The 21,550-nt window shown below is 40.3% G+C and overlaps 1 protein-coding gene across 3 annotated transcripts in view; it reads right to left on the bottom strand.

Annotated features, from left to right (window-relative positions):
* tank (TRAF family member-associated NFKB activator) overlaps positions 1-21,550 on the bottom strand; it is a 79,273-nt gene that overhangs the window by 44,068 nt on the left and 13,655 nt on the right. For all 3 annotated transcript variants that reach the window (XM_080199155.1, XM_080199158.1, XM_080199156.1), the window contains exons 3-5: positions 11,029-11,163; positions 5,450-5,534; positions 959-1,107 (exon numbers count right to left, since the gene is read on the bottom strand). In XM_080199155.1, the coding sequence (XP_080055281.1) occupies positions 959-1,107; positions 5,450-5,534; positions 11,029-11,130 (336 nt within the window). In that variant the 5' untranslated portion in view covers positions 11,131-11,163. The remainder of the gene's footprint in view (positions 1-958; positions 1,108-5,449; positions 5,535-11,028; positions 11,164-21,550) is intronic.

Raw genomic sequence — 21,550 nt, 5'->3', positions numbered from 1 at the left:
ATGAGGACATATTGTATGTCTAATGAACCAGAATACAAAGGCAAGATTGCTGAGTTTATCACTTGCTCTATATTTCAGTCAGTATAAACTGAAGGATTATGTTAAAGGTTGTTTAGGTTCTGGTTTGCTTCTTCAAAGAAAAATATCCAGTATAAAAATTGAAAACTGGACAAATCCAACAAACAGAATTGACCCATGTTGATAAAATATGTGGAACTCAAAGGGAACTATCATTTTGAATCTGTTCCCACCCTAATAACAAAAGCTACATATTTTAAAATAGCAGTTTCATTCATTTCAATCGGAGCCAAAAAACTGCTCACTCTGAAAGCTTGTGAGAAAGAAAAAAAGGAATAAGCATGTGCGTAAAAATGGAAAGGAAGCAAACACAAGGTGGGGAAGGGTATGAGACGTAGAGACACACATGTGCAAAGAAGATTGAGAATGCAGGCAAGTGGAGAGGAGAGACAGTGGTTGCCAAGGGTAGAAGAGGGAGAGGGTGTTTGTAAAGGGTAACAGAGAGAGAGGTAAATGCAAAAAGGGGCAAAAGGAGTAAAGAAATGAAAAAGTAGTGGCATTGTGAATGGCCAATACATAAAAAGGAGCTGAGGACAAATGAGGGAACTATCAATGACTTGAGCAAATTTACCCCATGAATAGTCTTGGGAGGTATGCAGTTTCAGTCCTAGTCAGTGTAAAGTTAGCTCATCTCAGCTGAGGCACTGGTAAAGCCCTTTGGCTTTGGATGTTCCAATGTGAGGCCAGCCACTGACAGCTATGGAAGTGTATGTTTGTCAATATGGGCTAAGGATAGAGCCTATTTGGTTATGAACTCTCCATGCTGGAGAAGCAAATGAGAGAGAAAATTAGTGATACAGAAAGAGAGAAAGGGATACTGTACTGAAATGTAAGAGCGATGGTATCCTTCAAGTCATTTGTAAATACAGAGTTTTTTTACCTTACAGTATTTCTCTGTCTCTAATGCTATTTTCAATTCATCTGATGGATCAACCGTATGCTGTGGCTCATTTCTTCTCATTTTCGGTAAGTCACTCTCTTTGATCTGTGGCCGAGCGTTCAGAACCTGACCTTGTCCGGGGTTATTGCCTGCAAACAGTTCAGAACCAAAGAAGTTAACACAAAAGTGAGAATCAAGAATCATTTATTGTTGTAAATCAATCTGTTGCCTGACAATGAAGCACTGGTGCTCTATGTCAATAAGCAGATTACATGTTCCTATTTCAGGGAATTCAATTCCTCTCTTCATTGATGATATTTTTCCTCCTTCTGCACAACACTAAGTGTGTCCTATTCCCTATAGAGATTAGTGGCAGCCTTTCATCTTGTAAAACAGTGGTTTATACAGAGGTGGTCAACATCATCTGACGTAGCTCCACTGGAACATGGCGATCTCTACTGCATTTGCTGCAGAGAAAGAAAATGGCCAAGGTGCGTGATTTATCTGGATCATCTTCCAAGCCAGCTGAGCTTTTTGTTTCTGCTGGTGTCTTCAAATGCTCTTCCAAACAATTGGTCTTCAGAGGTCACGGACATCAGTTGTCAATGTCAAATATCCACCATATTCATACCTCACTTGCAAATGTCCTTGTAGCTGAGGTGGGAGACCCAGGAAGTCATGAACCAGTGGCCTATTCACCTTACATGGTATATGGCCATCATCCCTTGATGAATGTGGCCAAGTCAGCACAGATGAGTTGGCTTAGTACTGAGTGTATGTGACGGAATCAGCAAGTTCCTGGACCTCCAAGATGGTGACTTTGCTCTGCCTGGAGACGCCAAGGACATATCTCAAACTGTAAAGGTGAAAGAGTTCAGCCTTTTCTCTTGCTTAGCATATGTTGCCCAGGTCTCACCACATTGTGAAATGCGCCGAGGATGCAGGCTTGCTAAACAGCAAGTTTGGTGTTTTCAATCAGGTTGCTGCTGTTTCACACACTGTTACTCAGCTTCATCAAAACAGAACAATCCCTTGCAACATGTGTTGATTTCAGACAGCATCAAGTGACAGACTGCTGGGTGATTGTGGGGCCTAAATATGGGAAGCTGTCAACAGTCTCGAGTGTCACATTGTCAATGCCAAAAGATGGTGGTATGGCAACATCCCTGAGCCATAACATTTGTCTTCCTGCTGCTGATTTTCAAACCAAACTATAAGTGAGAGAGTCTGTCCATTTTCACTGAAGGTATTCTTCGGTAGTCAATACTGATGCAACATAGTCAGCACATAGCAGCTCTCTGATGAGGATTTGAAACATTTTTGTCTTGGATCTCAGGCAAGCAAGGCTGACAGCTTTGTCATTTCTGGTATTTGAGTAGACACTCTCATTCAACTAAAGGCATATGAAAACAACAGTGAAGAACATGTCAAAGAATTTCCATGCCAAAACACAAGCGTGTTTGATCCCACTGCAGAACTCACAGGGTTCTGATGCTGCTCAATCTTAACTGACCTTACCTCTCACGTTATCAGAGAAAGAGATCACATTGAGCAGCTTTGACGAGCACGAAAATTTCTCCAACAGCTTAAACTGATCACTTCTGTGAGCCAAACACACTTTACCCTTTCTTATGAAAGGACCACTCCTTCCACAGCACCCTGATACTCTCCTCCATCTCCCCCAGTGCCTCATCCCTTTGCAGGTACCTTCCAATGCAACCACAGGAAGTGTAAATAATTGCCTTTTTACCTCCTTTCTCCTCATTGCCCAAGGCCCCAAACACTCCTTCCACATGAACTTCACTTGTACTTCTTTCAATTTAGTATATTGCATTCACTGCTCACAATGCAGCCTCCCTATAATCTGGGGAGACCAAAAGAAGACTTCTTTATTCAGAGGATGTTGGCTTTGCTGGCTGGGTCAGCATTTATTGCCCCTTGAACTGTTAGGCCATTTCCAAAGTTATTTTAAGAGTCAACCACATAGCTCTGAGTCTGGAGTCACTTGTAAGCCAGACATTGTTCTTTAAGGAATATTAGTGAATGAGATGGGTTTTTATGACAATCAGTAATGATTTCATGGTCATCATTAGACTTTCAATTCCAGATTTTTATTGAATTAAAATTTCACCATCTGCCTTGATAGGATTCAAACCTAGGTCCCCAGAGCATTACCCTGGGTCTCTGGATTATTAATATGATGCCACCACTTCCCCTTACGTCACTTTGAGGTAACACATCACATCAATCCACACTGCCTGACCTCAATCTTCCGGTTGCTTGCCATTTTAATTCATCATCATCCACTCTTCTTATGTCAATATTATCTCACCAAAGGATTTCAATTATGGACACCCTTCAACTGTATTCCATCAATTTCCGATTATTAATCTTATATGCATCCTAATTAGTGCTACAAAAGAAAATAATTTTGGAAGGCTTGTTCTGTGCATCTATCATATGTGAGAGACCGACATCCATATCCTGCATGTTGAACACACTCTGAAGTTTCTTATTTTAACTGTTGTTCCAGCACATTGGAAAAACATTTGCAAAGTATAGCGTTTAAATTGAAAGAGGAATTATGGGGAAAATGTTTGATTCAGTATTCAATAACACAGGAAAAATAAACCCTCAATAAATAGTTATAACATATGGGTCCAAGGATGAGGGACTTCAGTTAAAAGGATTGATTAGAGGGGCTAGGATATTCTCCTTAAAGAAAAGGCAGCTGGCTGAGAAGATATTTGATGGAGGTACTTAGAATCATGAGGAACTGGACAAAGTAGAAACAGGGAGAAACTGTTCTGACTGGTGGAAGCATCAACTGTTTCCACTGGTGGAAGGATCAGTACCAGAAAATCCTGCTTTAAGGTGAAAGGCAAAAAAACTAGAAAGGCACTGAGGAAGATTTTTTTTTATGCAGCAGGTGGTTAGAATCTGAAGCTCACCGGATGTGGTAAAGGTAGATTCAATTGTGGCGTTACAAAGGGTATTGGATAATTATCTGAGGAGAAAGAAAATTGCAGGAACATGGTGTAAAGCAGGGAGAGAGGACTAGCCAAGTTGCTGTGATAGGACAACCACATTGCCAAAATGGGCCAAATGGTCTCTTTCTGTGCTGTAACCTCAAACAATGGTGGTTAAATAAATGACTGCAGTTCACACCAATAATAAGTAATATGTTAGAATTCTTCCAGCAGGTCCCATCACCCAACAAACATCTAATCCCATTATAATTTCTCCAAATCAGTAGATTAGGTGAAAAATTCAAACACTGCAGATTGTATTCAATAACAAAAGCAAAACACTCCTGCCCTAATATTTGCAGGGAGAAGTCTCAGTGGCCAGGAAACCCAAAAAGCCACTAACTTAGAAGTCATTTCAAATTTAACAAAGGGATCCAATTATGGGAGGAGCGGGTCAGTCAATCTCCAGTGGCAGAGAAGGGATGGGAACAGCCAATTGCAGAGTGGGAAGCACGATGGAGCAGGAGAGTTGGCGGGAATTCTCCTGCTCTCCCTGGACCACAAGCAGTACCAGAAAGGCACTTATCAACTGGATCTAGCCTTTCACACCTCCCTGCACTGCCAGGCTTCCCCAACTCTGGGAGACCTAGCACAACAGCATTACATCAAAAAGCCTGGTAAAATTTGAAACATGCTGCTTTATTAAAATGTTTAAATCACGGACTGGCCTGGGGAGAGGTTAGCTGCCCACCTCCAAACTTGTCTCATTAGAACCACAAATAGTCATGCTGGAGGCAGTTTTGCATTCTTCAACATTTTAATCAAACCACAATCAAATACTGGGGTTTAAAATTCTACCCCACCAATACACAATTGGCAAGGAGGTGAAATTTGCCAGAACATTTTGATAAAAGAGTAAAAATAAGTGTTGGAAAAAAACCATTTTGAACTGTTCTATCACAGAAGCAACTTTATCAAAAGGCAATATACAAGGTGAAAGCAATTCATCCAAGAATTCATAAAGCTGGCAGATGGTATCTCAGTGAAGCAATATTTGTTATCCGCAAAATTGGAAATACAATGAAGGTAGTAGTATTTCATTCCATCTGCTTCCCAATTATGGGAGCAAAACTTCAACCGGAAATCTGTGCCAAAAGCTGTAAAATGAATTTGAACAAGACCTGTTACTGTTAGTAATATCAAACAAAAACAGTTTTTTTTTGACACATGCAGTGAGGAGGAAACAAAGAAGGAAAAGGAAAAGGAAAACATAAACATCAATTAATAACAAGAATATTGAAGGAAAATACAGTCGAGAAACAATGAAAAAGCACGGTTGAGTAAAAGACCAAAGCAACGTAACAGCTTAACGCTGCAAAGAATCTGAATACTAAAATGGGGTCATTGCTCAAAATGTGAAATGTATTGGTGAACATGCCGTGTAATGAGTTACTTAACTAATAAAGAAGAGAAAAAAGAAAGGAGAAAATATTTTTCTCTTCACTTGGCAGGCATGGCTTACCTCTGGGGGTGGCAGAGACAGACTGTAATTGCAATTTTTCAATGGTATTTTTTAGTGTTGCCAGTTCTTGCTCCAAAGCACAAATCTGTATTTGAACAAAAACAAAATGCATGCAATAATCATTACCTACATTTTGTCTAAAATAACAATGTCCTATATATGGTAAAACTCAGTGATGTCATACACGGAACAAAACTCACAAAAAATAAACAAAGGCAATTATTTAGGACATAAAAAAACTCCTGAAGAACAACAAAAAGGCAGAACCAAAATATGTACAGGCTATTAACTGAACTTAGCACAAAACCAGACTGATCTTCACCCTGAGAAACATTTAACCTGAAGATAGCAGGTGGAATTCTCCTATCTCTCCTGCCATGGGAATCGTAGCAGGCAGGGGTGCACCATGCAAAGGTCTGTTGACCTCGGGCGGGAACTTCCAGCCTTGGGGCAAGCACAGCCGGAAAATCCTGCCCTCATCTCAATTTGATTTTATCCTGGGCATAGTTGCATTGGGATTATGTCACTGGACAGCTAAGCTAAAGGCCTGAACAAAACCCAGAGAATGAGAGTTTAAACCCCAGCATGGCATTTTGCTAATTTGAATTCAGTTTTAAAAATAAATCTAAAACAAAGGCTGAGTATTTATACAAGTGGTCATAAAGCTGCTGGAATTCTTTTGGGGGGAAAGAGTTCTGTTGTTATTGCTCAACACATCCTACGTGTTATCAGCAATGTTTCAAGTGGCCTAGGAAGTCACTCAGTTGTATCTTCCCATTTTCAAAGCAATTAATGACTGGTAATAAATGCTGCATGTTTAGTACTAAATGCCAGTCTTGCCAGCATTGCCACATATTGAGACTGATCTTTTCAAAAGCCTTAAAGGGTTTTTAGGTGCATAGCCTTAACAGGGGGTTTGAGTTTAAAAGCCGTGGGGTTATGCTGCAACTATAAAGGACCTTGGTGAGACCACGTTTGGAATACTGTGTGCAGTTCTGGTCACCTCACTATAAGAAAGATGTGGAAGCATTGGAGTGAGTGCAGAGATTTACCAGGATGCTGCCTGGTTTGGAGGGTAGGTCTTATGAGGGAAGGTTGAGGGAGCTGGGGCTTTTCTTTTTTAGAGTGGAGGACGATGAGAGGCGACTTAATAGAGGTTTATAAGATGATGAGAGGGATTGATAGAGTGGACGTGCAGAGACTATTTCCTCGGGTGGATGTAACTCTTACTAGGGGGGAATAACTTTAAGGTTCATGGTGCGAGATATAGGAGGGATGTCCGAGGTAGATTCTTTCCTCAGAGAGTGGTTGAGGTGTGGAATGCGCTGCCTGCTATGATAGCGGAGTCGGATACTTTAGGAACTTCCAAGCGGTTGTTGGATAGGCACATGGAGCACACCAGAACAAGGGATAGCTTGATCTTGGGTTTGGACATAACATCGAGGACCGAAGGGCCTGTACTGTGCTGTACTGTTCTATGTTTTATGTTCATTATGCTTTATGACATATTCATATTGTCCTCATCAAAACTGCACATCCTCTGACTTGAACATTGAAAGTAGAAATTAATGGAAATATTAAAATCTTTGCTTGTAGTACAAAATTCAAACAACATTCCTTGTCACGATTGTGCATTTGGTTACTTCCATTCATGTTTTTCCGTCAGATTTGAACTTGCCCATTGATTTTATTCACCTTTGCTTATATTCTTCAACTTCCACATGCAAGCTTTGTGGTGCTATGGTCACAATACCATTTTGCCCAAGGTTGACTTCTGTCAGCCTCTTGATCCCTGTAACAATTGTTGCTATCAAAGGGCCTTAAGTTTCTTAACGTTCAAATGTTTTTGCAATGCAGAATTTTTGACCTTTATTTTAAAGAGTTTAAAAAATTTAGAAGTCAATTTCTATTCTCACCAGTAACCTAACTCCTGCAAGAATCAGGTGTGGAATTCGTCATCAGAGTTTGTGAATCTACTGTGAGAAACTACACAACCCACCTGCATCAGCTTAGACCGCAAACCACCTCTGATCACTGCATCATCTCCTGCTGTCTAGAATTTCATACTCCCACCAGTCACTCCAACATATTCCAAAAACTGAACCACATAACCCAACAAATCATTGTACACCTTCGTACCATTGTTCTCCTTTTTGCTATTGAGGACCTTGCACGCCATCAGATGTTACACCCATTCCCTGCCATGTGGCTCTTGAACCACACTACTGCAAGCCCTCCAACTGCTTGCATCACACAGGGGAATGAAGAAGAGGAAAGGTTCCAAGAATTGAGTGAATAATTCAAAGGAACAAGAGAATAAAGGGGAGGAGCTGAAGTCAACAGGAGGGACTGTTGGGAATCTAAAGACGTCATGCCCAATGAAGTCAAGTCCTATTTATAACTTTTAATAGGGACTGTATTTCAAAGAAAATTTCTGGGACTGACTTTTACTTCTTAAGATGGACACTATAGTGTTGCAAAGGATGGACGCTTATGACTTTCAGTCTATGGATTTCCAGAAAGGACTGCCGCACTATTTCGATAGAGGAAAAGGGACATTGCAGAATATCCATATTCTGAAAATCATCCGAACTGTCTTCCAGACAGAGCTGTGAAGGACCATGTGGTGGGCAACCATGTAGGTCACATTTGAAAAAGAGGATTTTAGGGCAGTCTGCAAAGAACATCAAAAGTTGCAGAACAGCAGCAATAAAAAGGCTATTTCATCTTTGCCTTCAAAAACCTGGATGCTGTGAACACTTTCAGCCAAATTCCTTTTCTATCAAAAAGTCCATCACCATAAACGTCAGTAGTTACCATTGCTCCCTGCTAGCTGATGGACCCGGCTTGCTGATGGACAAAGCCAGTATGATAGCCCAATTTCTCTTATCTCGTGATCCTACAGGTATTGCATTATTTCCAGCGCAATTATATTTTAATCTACCTTAAATGTAATTTGAATGGAATTACTGAGCCCAGAACAGAATCGTCCAGAATCACATGCTTCTGTGGCCTCACTGGAGAATGTACCCTCTGGCAAGGATCATGTATGGTCCTCCATCAAGGGGGACCAGACATGTTGGCCTCGCCAGTAGAACTGGCATGATTGTTCAGGGCAGGGTGGGAGAAGGCCATGAACAGCCATGGAGCACCACAGTAGTGTGCTATTGTGGGTTGGGGGGAGGGTGGATGCGATGCCACAAGGCTGGCTATTACATCAGAGGCACTGACAGGTCTCTGCTCTCAGAGCACAGAAACTTGCATGTGCACAACTGCGCCCTCTAGTGCTATTGTGGGCGATTTAGGCCCCACCCATTCCCCTACTGGCAAATTTCAAGTTTGTCAGGTTTTTTTGCCAGCGGTAAGATTTGATATTTAAGTCGCCTAAAAAAAGCATTAATTTCTCCTGTTTTTCACACCCGTTTGGCACAATTTTTTTGGTAAGATCGCTCCCAACATCTCGGTGAGGAGACCACACAATCTACTGACAATTCATCTCATTAAGGGAGTCATGCAATAATCCTGCCATGCACCTCTGGGTATCTGCACGTCTTCAGGCTGCGGGTCAAGGGTGGTGCAGACATCTTTCACTACATGCACATGCATGCGTACACGTGGTTGGGCAGGCATACATACAGTCAGGCACACGAACACACATCCCTTCCCAAAGCACACTAATTACAGACAGTACGGAAAGAAATTGGGGGTTTATCTTTCCTCTCTGTCCATAATAAATGATATAGAATATATGAAGGACAAATGGAAAAGAAGGTTAAAATGTGGTACATTGACTGCAAGCCACAATTTCCATGTTCTGCCTAAGATGAAAGAGAAGAAAAAGGGCACAGACACAGAGGTAATAATGAATCAGGGAAAGAGAAATGCAAGAGTTCAACAGTGACAGATACACTGAACTGATCAAATACAGCTATTAAATAAACAAGAACTCCAAATGATCCAGCAGTAAATAACATCTGATTAAGCTCCATGCGGCAACTGTGGACAGCAAAATTTGCAAGTTAACAAACTCACCGGCTTGTCAGATTGTTCTCACTTGTGTTTAAAAATATTGAGCACAGTAAACCCATTCTGCACTGTCTCAAACTATTCCTTTCTGTTTCTGGAATTAAATCCATTTAATAGCTGGAGTAATAGTCTCTATCTTGTGTGGCATTACACACAAGTCAGAAAATTCACCACTCTGTTGGCTTTCTTCTGCCTTACCTCTTCTGCATCTCGCTGTCAAACTTTTCCTCAGATTTCTCTCTTCACTTTCAGCTGAACAATGATGAGCAGCAGTGTGGCTTAACAGGGAAATGAGTTAACAAAAGTTGCAGGCTGAACTGGAGTTGCGGGCAGAGACAAGGGACGATGGGCAATGTGGCTGTCAGCAGCTCTTTTTCTGTTCCTTCATTCATTCTCTTAACCTCTCACTCCCAGCACATACCTCACTGCATCTTCCCATCAACCGTTCATGCCAATCATTGGTGGTATCTCTTCGTCTCTGAACTACCCTCTCAAACACAGTATGCTTCCCTTTGCATTAAAGGCACCAGCTCACCCCTCAGTTTTATAATTGTCTTCCTCAATTCCAAGTAACTACCTCAGTGGAGATAGGTCAGATCTCTTCCTCACTCAATTTCTCTCCTCCACCCCCTTCCAATCTGCTTCCCGTTTTTAGAGAGACTTGCTTAGCTTTTCTTTTTTTCAATTTCAAATGTGAACAAAACAATACATCAGTTGCTTTCTCTCTCATGGTAAGAAGTCTCACAACACCAGGTTAAAGTCCAACCAATTTATTTGATAGTGATTCCACAAGCTTTTGGAAACAGTGTTCTTTCATCAGGTGTGTGGCACCTTCTCTCTCTCGTGAACATAGGTGTAAGTAATAATAACCAATTAATCTTTCTACTAAAAAAAAATCGGTAAAATAATTAACAGGTTTCAAACGTTTTGGAAAACCAAACTAAATACTTTCTTGTCTGTTTAGCTTGACTTTCTGCAACTCAAAGAACACAAAAGTGACAATAGCAGGTGTTAAATCAGAAGACTTTATACAAAACGCCATCCCCCCACCCTCCAATACACTGCCCAACAATCACAATTCCCAGACCCAGCACCTCCCCGCACACCAAAGAAAATCTTCCGTCAGTTTAGCCGAACAAACAGATTATCAATACACTACACATGCTTAGAATGATGACTGATGGCCACATATTTCAAGTCCATACCAAGGCTTTTGGGAGGTGCCTTGTCTTTCAAACAGAAGGAAATAAAAGGTGCGAAAAAGGCTATTTAGAAATATTTGACAGTAAACTAACTTTAAATTATGTAATTTAATTTGCTTAAACTCTTATTTATAGAATTATTTTATGAAACAACTAAATTATGTTATTTTTAATTTGTTTATACTTCTTTTTAGGACTTGAAAAGTTTCATTACGTTGAAAAGATGATGGATAAGAAAATAAAAATCAGAAACATAGCAAGTACTATAGATAGATGAGCTTTCAGTGAAATGTGCATCCTTTATAAACAATTTAGTTCTCCATTATTTACAATAATTGTCAGACAATATACCTTTTGTTCTAATGTTTTCTTGATGTTGTCTCTCTCCATGCATGCCTGACGATAAGCTTCAAATGCCCTGTTGAGCTGTTCTCCAGCATTATTTTTATCCATATTTTCCAAATCAATATTACGAATTTAAAATATCTGAAATACAAAAAGCATGCTTGCGATTAATAGTTACATACATACACAGCTTCGACAGAACATGTTAAAGCTACTAACTGATAAGTACTAGCCCAAAATATGTGCAACATATTAACTGCTTAAGTAATGCAACTCCATGATATTCAATAAAGGGAACTGGTGGCTCAGTGGCATTGTCACTGGACCAGAAACCCAGCATAATGCAGGGGGTGAAATTTGAATTCAATAAAATATCTAGAATTAAAAGTGTAATAATGATCTTGAAGCCATTGTCAATTGTAATAAAAACCCAACTGGTTCACTAAGGTCCTAAGAAATCTGTTGTTCTTACCTGGTCTGGCCTACATGTGACTCCATACTCACAGCAAGTGTGGTTAACTCTTAACTACCTTCTGAGATAGCCACTCAATTGTTGTTTCAAATTTTTAGAGGGTCAAATTCCTCATTACTAATATTTGGAGGTTAATGCTAAAATTGGGAGGGCCGTCCCACAGATTAGTCAAACAACTGCCTGATATGGTCATCCTCATGAAATTGTACCTTACAGACAATGATCCAGACACATTCCATCAGCATCCCTGGGTACGTCCCACCGGCAGGACAGATCCAGCAGAAGTGGCAAATGGCACCGTGGAACATAGTTTCTCTGAAGTCTCATGGCATCAAGGAATCCTCCTGCTCATTACCACATACCGCACCCCTCTCAGCTGATGAATCAGTACTCTTCCATGTTGAATAACCATTTGGAGGAAGTATTGAGGGTGGCAAAGGCAGAGAATATACTCTGGCTGGGGGCTTCAATGTCCATCACCAAGAATTGCTCAATAGTACCACGAGGACTCACCCAGTTGGGTTGGTAAAAGACATAGCTGCTTGACTGGATCTGTGACAGGTAGTAAGGAAACCAATAAGAGGAAAAAAACATATCTAACCTCAAGCTCACCAACCTGTGTGCCATACATGCATCTGTCCATGACAATATCAGTAGGAGTGACCATCTTACAGTCCTTGTGAATGATGTCCCCTCTTCTGATTGGGGATGTGCTCCATTGTGTTGTGTGGCATTCCCATCATGCTAAATTGATGTGTTCAAAACCTATCTGGTAACTCAAGAACATGAGGTTCTGTGGGCCATCAGCAACAGAGAATTGTATTCAACCACAATCTGTAAACTCATGGCCCAGTATATCACCCACTTTGACATTACCACCAAGCCAGGGGATCAATCCTGGTTCACTGAAAAGTGCAGGATGACATGCCAGGGGCAGAACCACGTGTATCTAAAAATGAGGTGTCAGCCTGGTGATGCTCCAACACCGTGCTACTTGCATGCCAAACCGCATAAGCAACAAGTGATAAACAGAGCTAAGTAAATCCACAACCAACAGATCAGATCTGAACTCTGCAGTCCTATCACATCTAGCTGTGAATAGTGATGGAAGACGAAACAACTCATTAGAACAGGAGGTTCCACAATTATCCCAGTGCAAAGGATAAAGCTGACATATTTCCTACAATCTTCAGCCAGAAGTGCTAATGGATGATCTAGCTCAGCCTTCTTTGGAGATCCCCAGCAGTTCCAGTCTTCAATCAATTTAATTAACTCCATGTGATAACAAGAAATGACTGAAAATACTGGATACTACAAAGACTATGGGTCCTCTCAACATTCCCGCAACAGTACTAAGAGTTGTGCTGCAGAATTAGCCATTTCCTTAGCCAAGCTATTCTAATACAACTACAACACTGGCATCAACCCAGCCCAGGTATATCCTGTACACAAAAAGCAAAGACAAACCAACCTAACAATCACTACACCATTAGTCTACTCTTGATCATCAGTCAAGTGATGGAAAGGGTCATTAACAGTGCTATCAAGCAGCACTTGCTTAGAAATAACCTGCTCATCAATGCTCAGTTTGGGTTCTTCCAGGGTCACTTAACTCCTGACCTCATTACAGTCTTGGTTCAAACATGGATGAAAGAGCTGAACACAAGAGGTAAGATGAGAGTGATTGTCCTTGACATTAAGACACATTTGACCAAGTGTGGCATCAAGAAGCCGTAGCAAAACTGCAGCCAGTAGGCACTGGGGGAAAACTCTCTGCTGGTTGGAGTCATACCTATAACAAAAGAAGGTGGTTGTTGGAGGTCAGACATCACAACTCCTGGCCATCATTGCAAGAGTTCCTCAGAGTAGTGCCCTAGGCACAACTATTTTCAGTTGCTCCAATGACCTTCCTTCCATCGTAAGGTCAGAGATGGGGGATGTTTGTTGATGATTGCGAAGCACCCTTTGCATCTCCTCAGACACTGAAGCTGTCCATGTCTAAATGCATCGAGACCTGGACTATATCCAGGTTTGACAAGTGGCAAGTAACATATGCCAAGGCTCCTTGGAAAGCACCTATCAAAATGACAACCACTATCATTTAGAAGGACAAGGGAAGCAGAAACATTGGAACACCACCATCTGGAAGTTCCCCTCCTAGCCACTCACCACCCTGATTTGGAAATATATGACGGTCACTTCACTTTTTCTGGGTCAAAATTCTTGAACTCCCTTGCTAACAGCACTACGGGTGTACATACACCACATGGACTGCAGTGGCTCAAGAAGGCAACTCACCATTATCTTTTGAAGGGCAATTAATGATGGGCAATAAATACTAATCTAGCCAGCAAAGCCCACATCTCTTGCATGAATTAAAAAAAACTCATGTCAAATATGAGGCTGACAGCAAAATTCCACTTTTGCAAAGTGAACGACTGAGCAACACATTATGGATTCTGGTATTTAATCATGCATCTGCTCCTCGCCCAAAACCATTTACACATAAATTACAGCAAATGCCATTTCAACTGCAAATATTGACCCAAGGGGCGTCATGCTTGAACCCCCTCAAATGAAAAAAGAGGCCAGGCCACAAATCAGGACTGAAGAATTGTTAACAACCGTCTTTTTAGCCATTGCAGTAATCTTCAGTCCTCCATGTCTTCTACCTGAAACTGGCAGCCAGTCCAACAGCTGCAAGTCTTTCAGGTTTGCCACTTCACTTCTGTTGCTTTCAATGGCAAAGCCCTGCCTGGGTGAGCCTGCACTGGTGTGAGACTAGGCTATGCAAGTGACAATACATGGCAAACTCAGGTAATCTCAGACTTGGATAGATGTAGTGCACTCCAGGCACGTAGTACCTGTTCAGCATCTGAGCAGACAGACAGATGCGCAAATAGAGATCTAATGAGTCACTGAAAACTTGTGCTTTATACATGATGTTAACATCTGCAAAAATATTATTGATGACCATGCTTTACAATGTCTGAATAAGTCAAATTCTGAGTAATATAAAGCACCTGTGCAAGGAAAAGTATCTTTAGAATTGTCCTGCTGCTTTGAGAATTGAATTCCATGTTTCTTCTTGTTATTTGTGAAAACTGCGAACAAGTAACTGTTAAGTTTTCAAGTTATTTTTAAACTCCAGATATTTTTTGCTTTCAGTTTCACAGGTCACTTTGACAGATGAATCTTTACTCCATTATGTTGTTAGAAAAAAATAGTTCCAATTGGACAGACAGCTGGCAATATACCATAAGATCAAATAGAGATCCCTTCATTTTGATTTACTGACTTATCGCAGGTTCTCATGTAATCTTCCTCAACGGCAGATAGTTGCAGATTAACATTAAGGCCTGAAAGCTATTTTGCCTCTCTCTCTCACACACACACACATACACAGACTCAGGACAGTCCTCTCACTGTGACTCACAACCCTGCAATTTGAACAAAACCAAGGCAGAACAAATTTATACACATCTCTTAAATACAGGCCAGGGGTTGCTAACCCTCCCGAAATGACTGGGAGCTTACCAGAAACAACATCAATCTCCTGGTGGCCAAAGAAAGCAATCTGAGATATTTAAAATATCCTTTTAAAATATATCAGTCCCATAACCCAACATTAATAACAGCCAAGAAGGGAAAGTGTGTACAACTCCCATCAAGAGGCATTGTCACGTGGTGACATCACATCAGGTACAGCACCACTCAAAATAATTTCAAACCTTAACCTGAAAGAAAAGGCCAGGCAGATCCCAGTTGGCTGGGATTTTGGTGGTTTGCAACTGGATTAATGCGGTTTGCATTTCATTGAGAGATTACGCATGAGCAGCGTCAATTGAGTGTGATGGGCATGAGTTTGGATCACTTCATATCATTAAAAATAAAGATGGCAAGTCGGGGGAGCGGGGGGAAGGACGGTGGAATCTTCAGTTTCAGCAGCTATTAATATTCCTGTTGAAACCATAGTATCATTTCATGCATCGAGCCCCAAGAATGAGGACAGCTCAGTTTTCCTCTAAACTTCAATCATGATTCTCCTGACTGAAAATTTGTTCGTTTAATTAAAGTTGGGTTGTTTTCCTCTCTTGTTATCGCTCAGAATCCCCTCAAGCCACGCCTCTGGCTTTCCATGACATCACTTCTGCCAACATCTCCTGGGATAGGTCCAGCCAGATTTGGCAACACTAATGCGTGCCAGGACGTAATTCTTGGTTCGTATCAGAGCCAAATGCACAAAAGACACAAATTTAACTGAATAGCAAATGCAAAGTGCAAAATGAGAAATTGCAAGAATCTTTCGTTAAAAATAGAAAATGCTGCAAACACTCAGTACGTAAGGCAGTATCTGTGGACAGAATTAATATTTCACGTCCGTAACCTTTCATCAGAACTGGGAAAAGCTGGAAACGCAATTGCCTTTGCGCAAGGGATGGGTGGTACGAGGACAAAAGGGTGGGGTGAAATACAGCAGAGATTGAATGACAGAAGAATTAAGTCTTCCAGGAACAAAGGGAACAGTGATGAGGCAAGAAATAAAAAGTTGTACCTCAAGCAGGTGCATCATTGACTGAAAGTAAGGATAAGGAAAAACACAAAACCAGCAAAAGAAAAGGAACCAAAATAAAGTAGAAAATATGGTCTGAAATTGTTGGAATGTTCAATCCAGAGTGCCTAACTGAAAGATGAGGTGCTGTTCCTGAAGTGTAGGTGGAGCTTCACTGGAAAAATATAGGTGCAAAGGACAGAGATGTCAGCATGAGACTAAGATGGAGAATTAAAATGACAATTCACCATAAGGTTGGGGTCATGCTTACAGACTAAACAGAAGTATTCCACAATGTTATCGCTCAATTCACATTTGGTTTTCTCGATATAGAGGAAACCAAGCTGTGAGCAATAAAAACAATAAACTAGGTTGAAAGAAGTGCACATGAATCACTGCTTCAACTGATATGAGCATTTGAGGTCTTGGACAATGAGGACAGAAGAGATAAAAAGGCAATGTGTTACCTTTTCTGCTCTTGCATGGAAAGATGCTATGGGAAGGGGACAGAGTGGTATGGGTAGCTGCAAAGTGGGCCAGGCTACAACAGAGGGAACAGTCCCTTTGGAATGTTGAAAGGAGCAGAAAGGAGAAAAAGTGGCATAAAGTGATCTATTAAATACAGGCTATTGGGGTAAAAGGTGAGGACAAAGGGAACAGTTTCATTTTTTGTCCTATTCCAGATCTTCCTTTAGTCCTTTACCCACCTGCCCCTTACATTTCTAACTTTTCCCAGTTCCCAGACCTGAAATGTTAGTTTCCTCTTCACAGATGCTGCTGGACCCATTAGATATTTCCAACATTTTCTGTTCTTATTTCAGATTTCAAGCATCTATAGTATTCAGTGTTTTGATATTTTGTTGGGTCCAGAGTACTAATACTAAGGTACCTATCATCCACAGTTTCTCAAGGATCTTTTTCAGTATGAACCTTGATGCCAGTTTCATTTTTGATAATATATAAAGAACTGTATGGTCTGGATTTTCCTGTACAAAACGAATATTATGTTGGGTGCATTCCCAATGTACAGTAATACAAAAGTACAATTCATTGATGTGATACGGAAACAAATTGCATACTTGCTTTATATAAGATGACAACTATTCAGTAATAGCGATTTGCATAGTGTTCCAAAGCTTTTATGATACATAAAAGCACTTTAAGCAGGGACACCATTGTTGAGTTGAGCCAGGAAAACCATGATGGGAAGCAAGATCATTTGACTGGGTGACATGGCATTATGATGGGAAACGATTTAGCAAGCAATTGAAAAAAAAGATATTTAATCACCATGCATATTTATGAGATTGCATTTACAATGTATTTGGAACACTTTTGGCCACAATCTTTCAGTACTGTTACATTTAGTTAGTGGCAAAATGTGTATATTTGTGTATCGTCTTGGAAAGTTCTGACATAGTTATCCACTATCAGCACATTGATGCTGCATTCAAAATATAAAATGGTCCTGAACAAGTAATGGGAGCAGCGCTCGTGTTGAATTGGAAACTGCAGAGTGGGAGGGGAGGGTGGGAGAAAGAGAGAGAATGATATACATCATGAGTTTGGCTTCCTCCTTCCTGCCACAGTGTATGCGGAGTGAGAAGTTGGTTTTTAATTAATAGTACATGCCCTAATTTATTTTAAACACAATACTGGTAAGCATTAGTTTTTTGCTTGAATTGACCCCAAGAAACTGACGTTTAACGATGTCATTGTATGTTTTCTACACGTGGGACATTTTATTGGTTGTTCAGAGGATGTGGGCACCACTGGCTGAGTCAGCATTTAATGACTACCCTTAGTTGCCCTCAAACTGTGTGGTTTGCTTGGCCATTTCGGAGGGCATTTAATTAAGAGTCAACCACATTACTCTACGTGTGAAGTCACATGTATGCCAGACCAAGATGGCAGATTTCCCTCCCTAAAGGATGAGTGAACCAGATGGGTTTTTGCAACAATCAACAGTGGTTTCATGGTCATCATTAGACTTTTAATCCCAAATTTTTATTGAATTCAAATTTTACCATCTGGCATGGTGGGATTTGAATCCTGTTCGCCAGAACATTACCTGGGCTTCTGGATTACTTGTCCAATGACAGTAACACAATGCAACCTTCTTACCTGGAGAAGAAAGAGCATCTCCTAGGAATACTTCCTCATAAAATGACTCCTTTTTCTAAGCTTTACTGTCAAGCTTGTTTTCTGCAGCAACAAGTGCCACAAGTTTTTCAAGTGATTTAATACGAATGACAAGGCAACTTTGTCATCCAGTTACTAGTTCAACCAAAAAGCTGGCATAATGGGGTTGCATGAGCTTCTTCCGTGCTAATATCGTTCTGCGATTCCATATCGTAACCCTATTTTTCTCCATTTTATTAATAAATCCTATAATTTCATGTATGTTTCTTTTTGATAGCTCCGTATTCCAAAGTGTATTTCTTCAGATTTATCTGTATTTGCGAGCTATCTGCCCATTCAGCCAATTGATTTATGTCATTCTTTAGTTTCTTACTTTTTCTCCACTGAGATTTCCATGCTCCTGCACCAAGAGCAAACACTGTGAATACTGGGAAATTAATAAAAGATTGTTCTGACTGATGGAAGGTCATTGACCCAAAACACTGCCTCACATAATTGCCTCCATAGTTAGTATCAATTGGGAAAGAAGAGGTTGCAGAGAACCACGGGAACACCACTGTCCAACAATCAAAGAACACATGGAGTTATTACCGCTCCGCTTTTTGTCTCCTTGCTACTCCTCTTTCCATACAGCTGCATTCTCTTTAAATTTAAGTATATTTAATTTTATCATAAGTATTTTAAATTCACAAGCCTCCTTCTGAAATCTGTGCATTCAGTACCTATTGCATTCCCATAATCATGGTGACCCAGCAAAAAATTCTAAACAATTAAACAAGCCTGACTTTCCCTACAAATCCATGTTAACTATTCTTGATTAGTCCATGATTTTTTTAAAAAAACAAATTAAAAACAATTTGATCTCATATTTTTGACAGAGATGTTGGCCCACAATTGAGATATTGCATAATTTGGGATTGCAACATTCATCACCATGCACATTTTTGGCTTAATTCCTATTTCCAAACGGAACCCTGTTTCTGCTTTCTTTTTCCTTGCGAAGCTATATTTCGTACTTTAGGTACATCTATCCCTGGTCATTTTCTATATTTAATTCCAGTACCTTTTTTGACACCGTCTGATTGGATAGCTGTCTCTGACCATACCTCTTCCATGTCTTTCATAGGTATTTCAACAGTTTTAAAGTGATCTCTGTCCATAAATACTGCTATCAAGTAGATACTAAGCAACCTCAACATTCCCTCACACTGAAGTATACTTAATTCCCAGCAGGCATAATTACTCCTTCAATTATTCTTTCACTGAGGAGTTTATAAAAAAAGAACCCTGTTTCCTTTATGTTCATCACCAATCTATTTTTGTACTCCTAGCTGGTGGAGCAGTAAGTAATAGAGTACAACAACACCTTGCATTTAAATAGAACCTTTAATAATGGAATATGTCCAAAAATATCTCACAAGAAGCGTGATCAATTCTCTAGATTCTGGGAAGATCTCATCTGATTGGAAAGTACCTAATGTACTCCTCTAAAGAAAGGATGGAGACGAAATGCAGGAAACTTCAGGTCAGTTAACTTAACGTGTTAAAGAGAGATGGTTGGAATCTATTAATAAAGAGTTTATAGTGGGGCACTTCATAATCTCAATGCAATCAAGCAGAGTTAACGTGGTTTTCCAGAAGAAAATTATGACTGAGAAATTTATTGGGAGTTTTTTTCAGGAAATTTCCAAAAGGCATTTGACAATGTGCTACAATTGCTATGCAAATTAAGAGCTTGTGATATTATCATGGGTAGAGGATTGATTAGCCAACTGGAAACAGAGCAAGCATAAATAGATCATTTTCTGGCTGGCATGTGATGAGAGGAGACCACAGGAGTGGGTGGGGGTCCAACCTATTACCAATTTATATCAATGACTTGGACAAAGGGATCCAATGTATGGTTGCTAAATTTGCTGATGACACAAAAATAGATGGGAAAGTTAAGTCGTAAAGAGGACATAAGGAGCTTGCAAAGGGACAAAGATGGGTTGTGAATGGGAAACATTTAGCAGTTGAAGTATAATGTGTGAAAATGTGAACTTGTTCATTTATGGCAGGAAAAATAGAAAAGTAGCACATTATTTAAATAGAGAGTAATTGCTGAATACTGTGGTCCAGAGGGATCTGGGTGTCCTGATACATGAATCAAGCACAGCAAGTAAATGGGAGGCAAATGGAAAGTTGTTGTTTAATGCAGGGGAATGGAATATATTTGTGGAGATGCTTTGCTAAGTTATACAGGGCATTAGTGAGATTTCATCTAGAATACTGTGTATAATTTTAGTCTCCTTATTTAAAAAAGGATATAAATGCATTCAAAGCAGTAAACAGAAGTTTCATTCAACATACACTGGGATGGGAGGAGTTATCTCATAAGGAAAGGTTGGGCAGAGTAAGTTTGTATCCATTGGGGTTTAGAAAAATGGGAGATGATGTAATTGAAACACAAAAAATGCTGACAATATTTTACATGGTGATACTGAAAGGATGTTTCCCCTTGTGGGAGAAATTAGAACTAAGGGACACAGTTTAAAAATAAGGAATCTCTCATTTAAGACAGAGATGTGAAGATTTTTTTCCCTCAGAGGGTCATGAGTCTTTGGAACTCTTTTCCCTGAAGAGCAGTGGAGGCAGGATCGTTGGATATTTTTAAGGCAGAGTTGGACAGATTCTTGACTAACAAGGGAGTCAATGGTTATGGAGGTTAGGCGGACTCTGGAGTTGAAACCACAATCAGATCAGCCATGATCTTACCAAGTGGTGGAGCAGGCTTTAGGGGTCCACTCCTGACTGTAATTCATGTATTCATATGCAGGTTCGAACAAAATTTGACACCAAACCACAAAAGGAGATATTAGAAGGTGACCTACAGCTTGAACTGAGGTAATATTTTAAAACAGGAGAGGGTTATGGTGTGAACGACAGCTGAAGGCATGACTGCCCATGGTTCAGTGATTAATATCTGGGATGCACAAAAGGCCAGAATCACAGAAGTGCAGGTACCCACGAGGTTCTAAGGTAGGTGGAGATTACAGAAATCAGGAAAAGCTAGGCTTGAAGGGATTTTCAATCAAGAATGAGAATGTCCTCAAGGTAGCGATGGATAAGGAGCCAATACAGAACAGTAAGCACAAGAGTGACAGGTGAATGGGATTTGTGAGAGTTAGAATAGGGCAGCAGAATTTTGGCTTAGCTCAAGTTTACAGAGTGTGCAAGATGGGGGGCCAGGAAAGCATTGGTCTAAAAGTAACAGAGATATTTATGAGGGTGTCAGCACCAAATTTGGCAGGAATGAAGTCAAGCAATGTTAGAGTGACACCGTCCTGATTTGGAACTATATCTTCACGGTTGCTCTGTCA

This window comes from Carcharhinus amblyrhynchos, chromosome 11 (genome assembly GCF_965287045.1).
Source record: "Carcharhinus amblyrhynchos chromosome 11, sCarAmb.v2.hapA, whole genome shotgun sequence".
In the NCBI taxonomy this organism is placed as follows: domain Eukaryota; kingdom Metazoa; phylum Chordata; class Chondrichthyes; order Carcharhiniformes; family Carcharhinidae; genus Carcharhinus; species Carcharhinus amblyrhynchos.
Note: the sequence above shows the minus strand (reverse complement) of the source record. Positions and strands in the feature narration are given on the sequence as shown.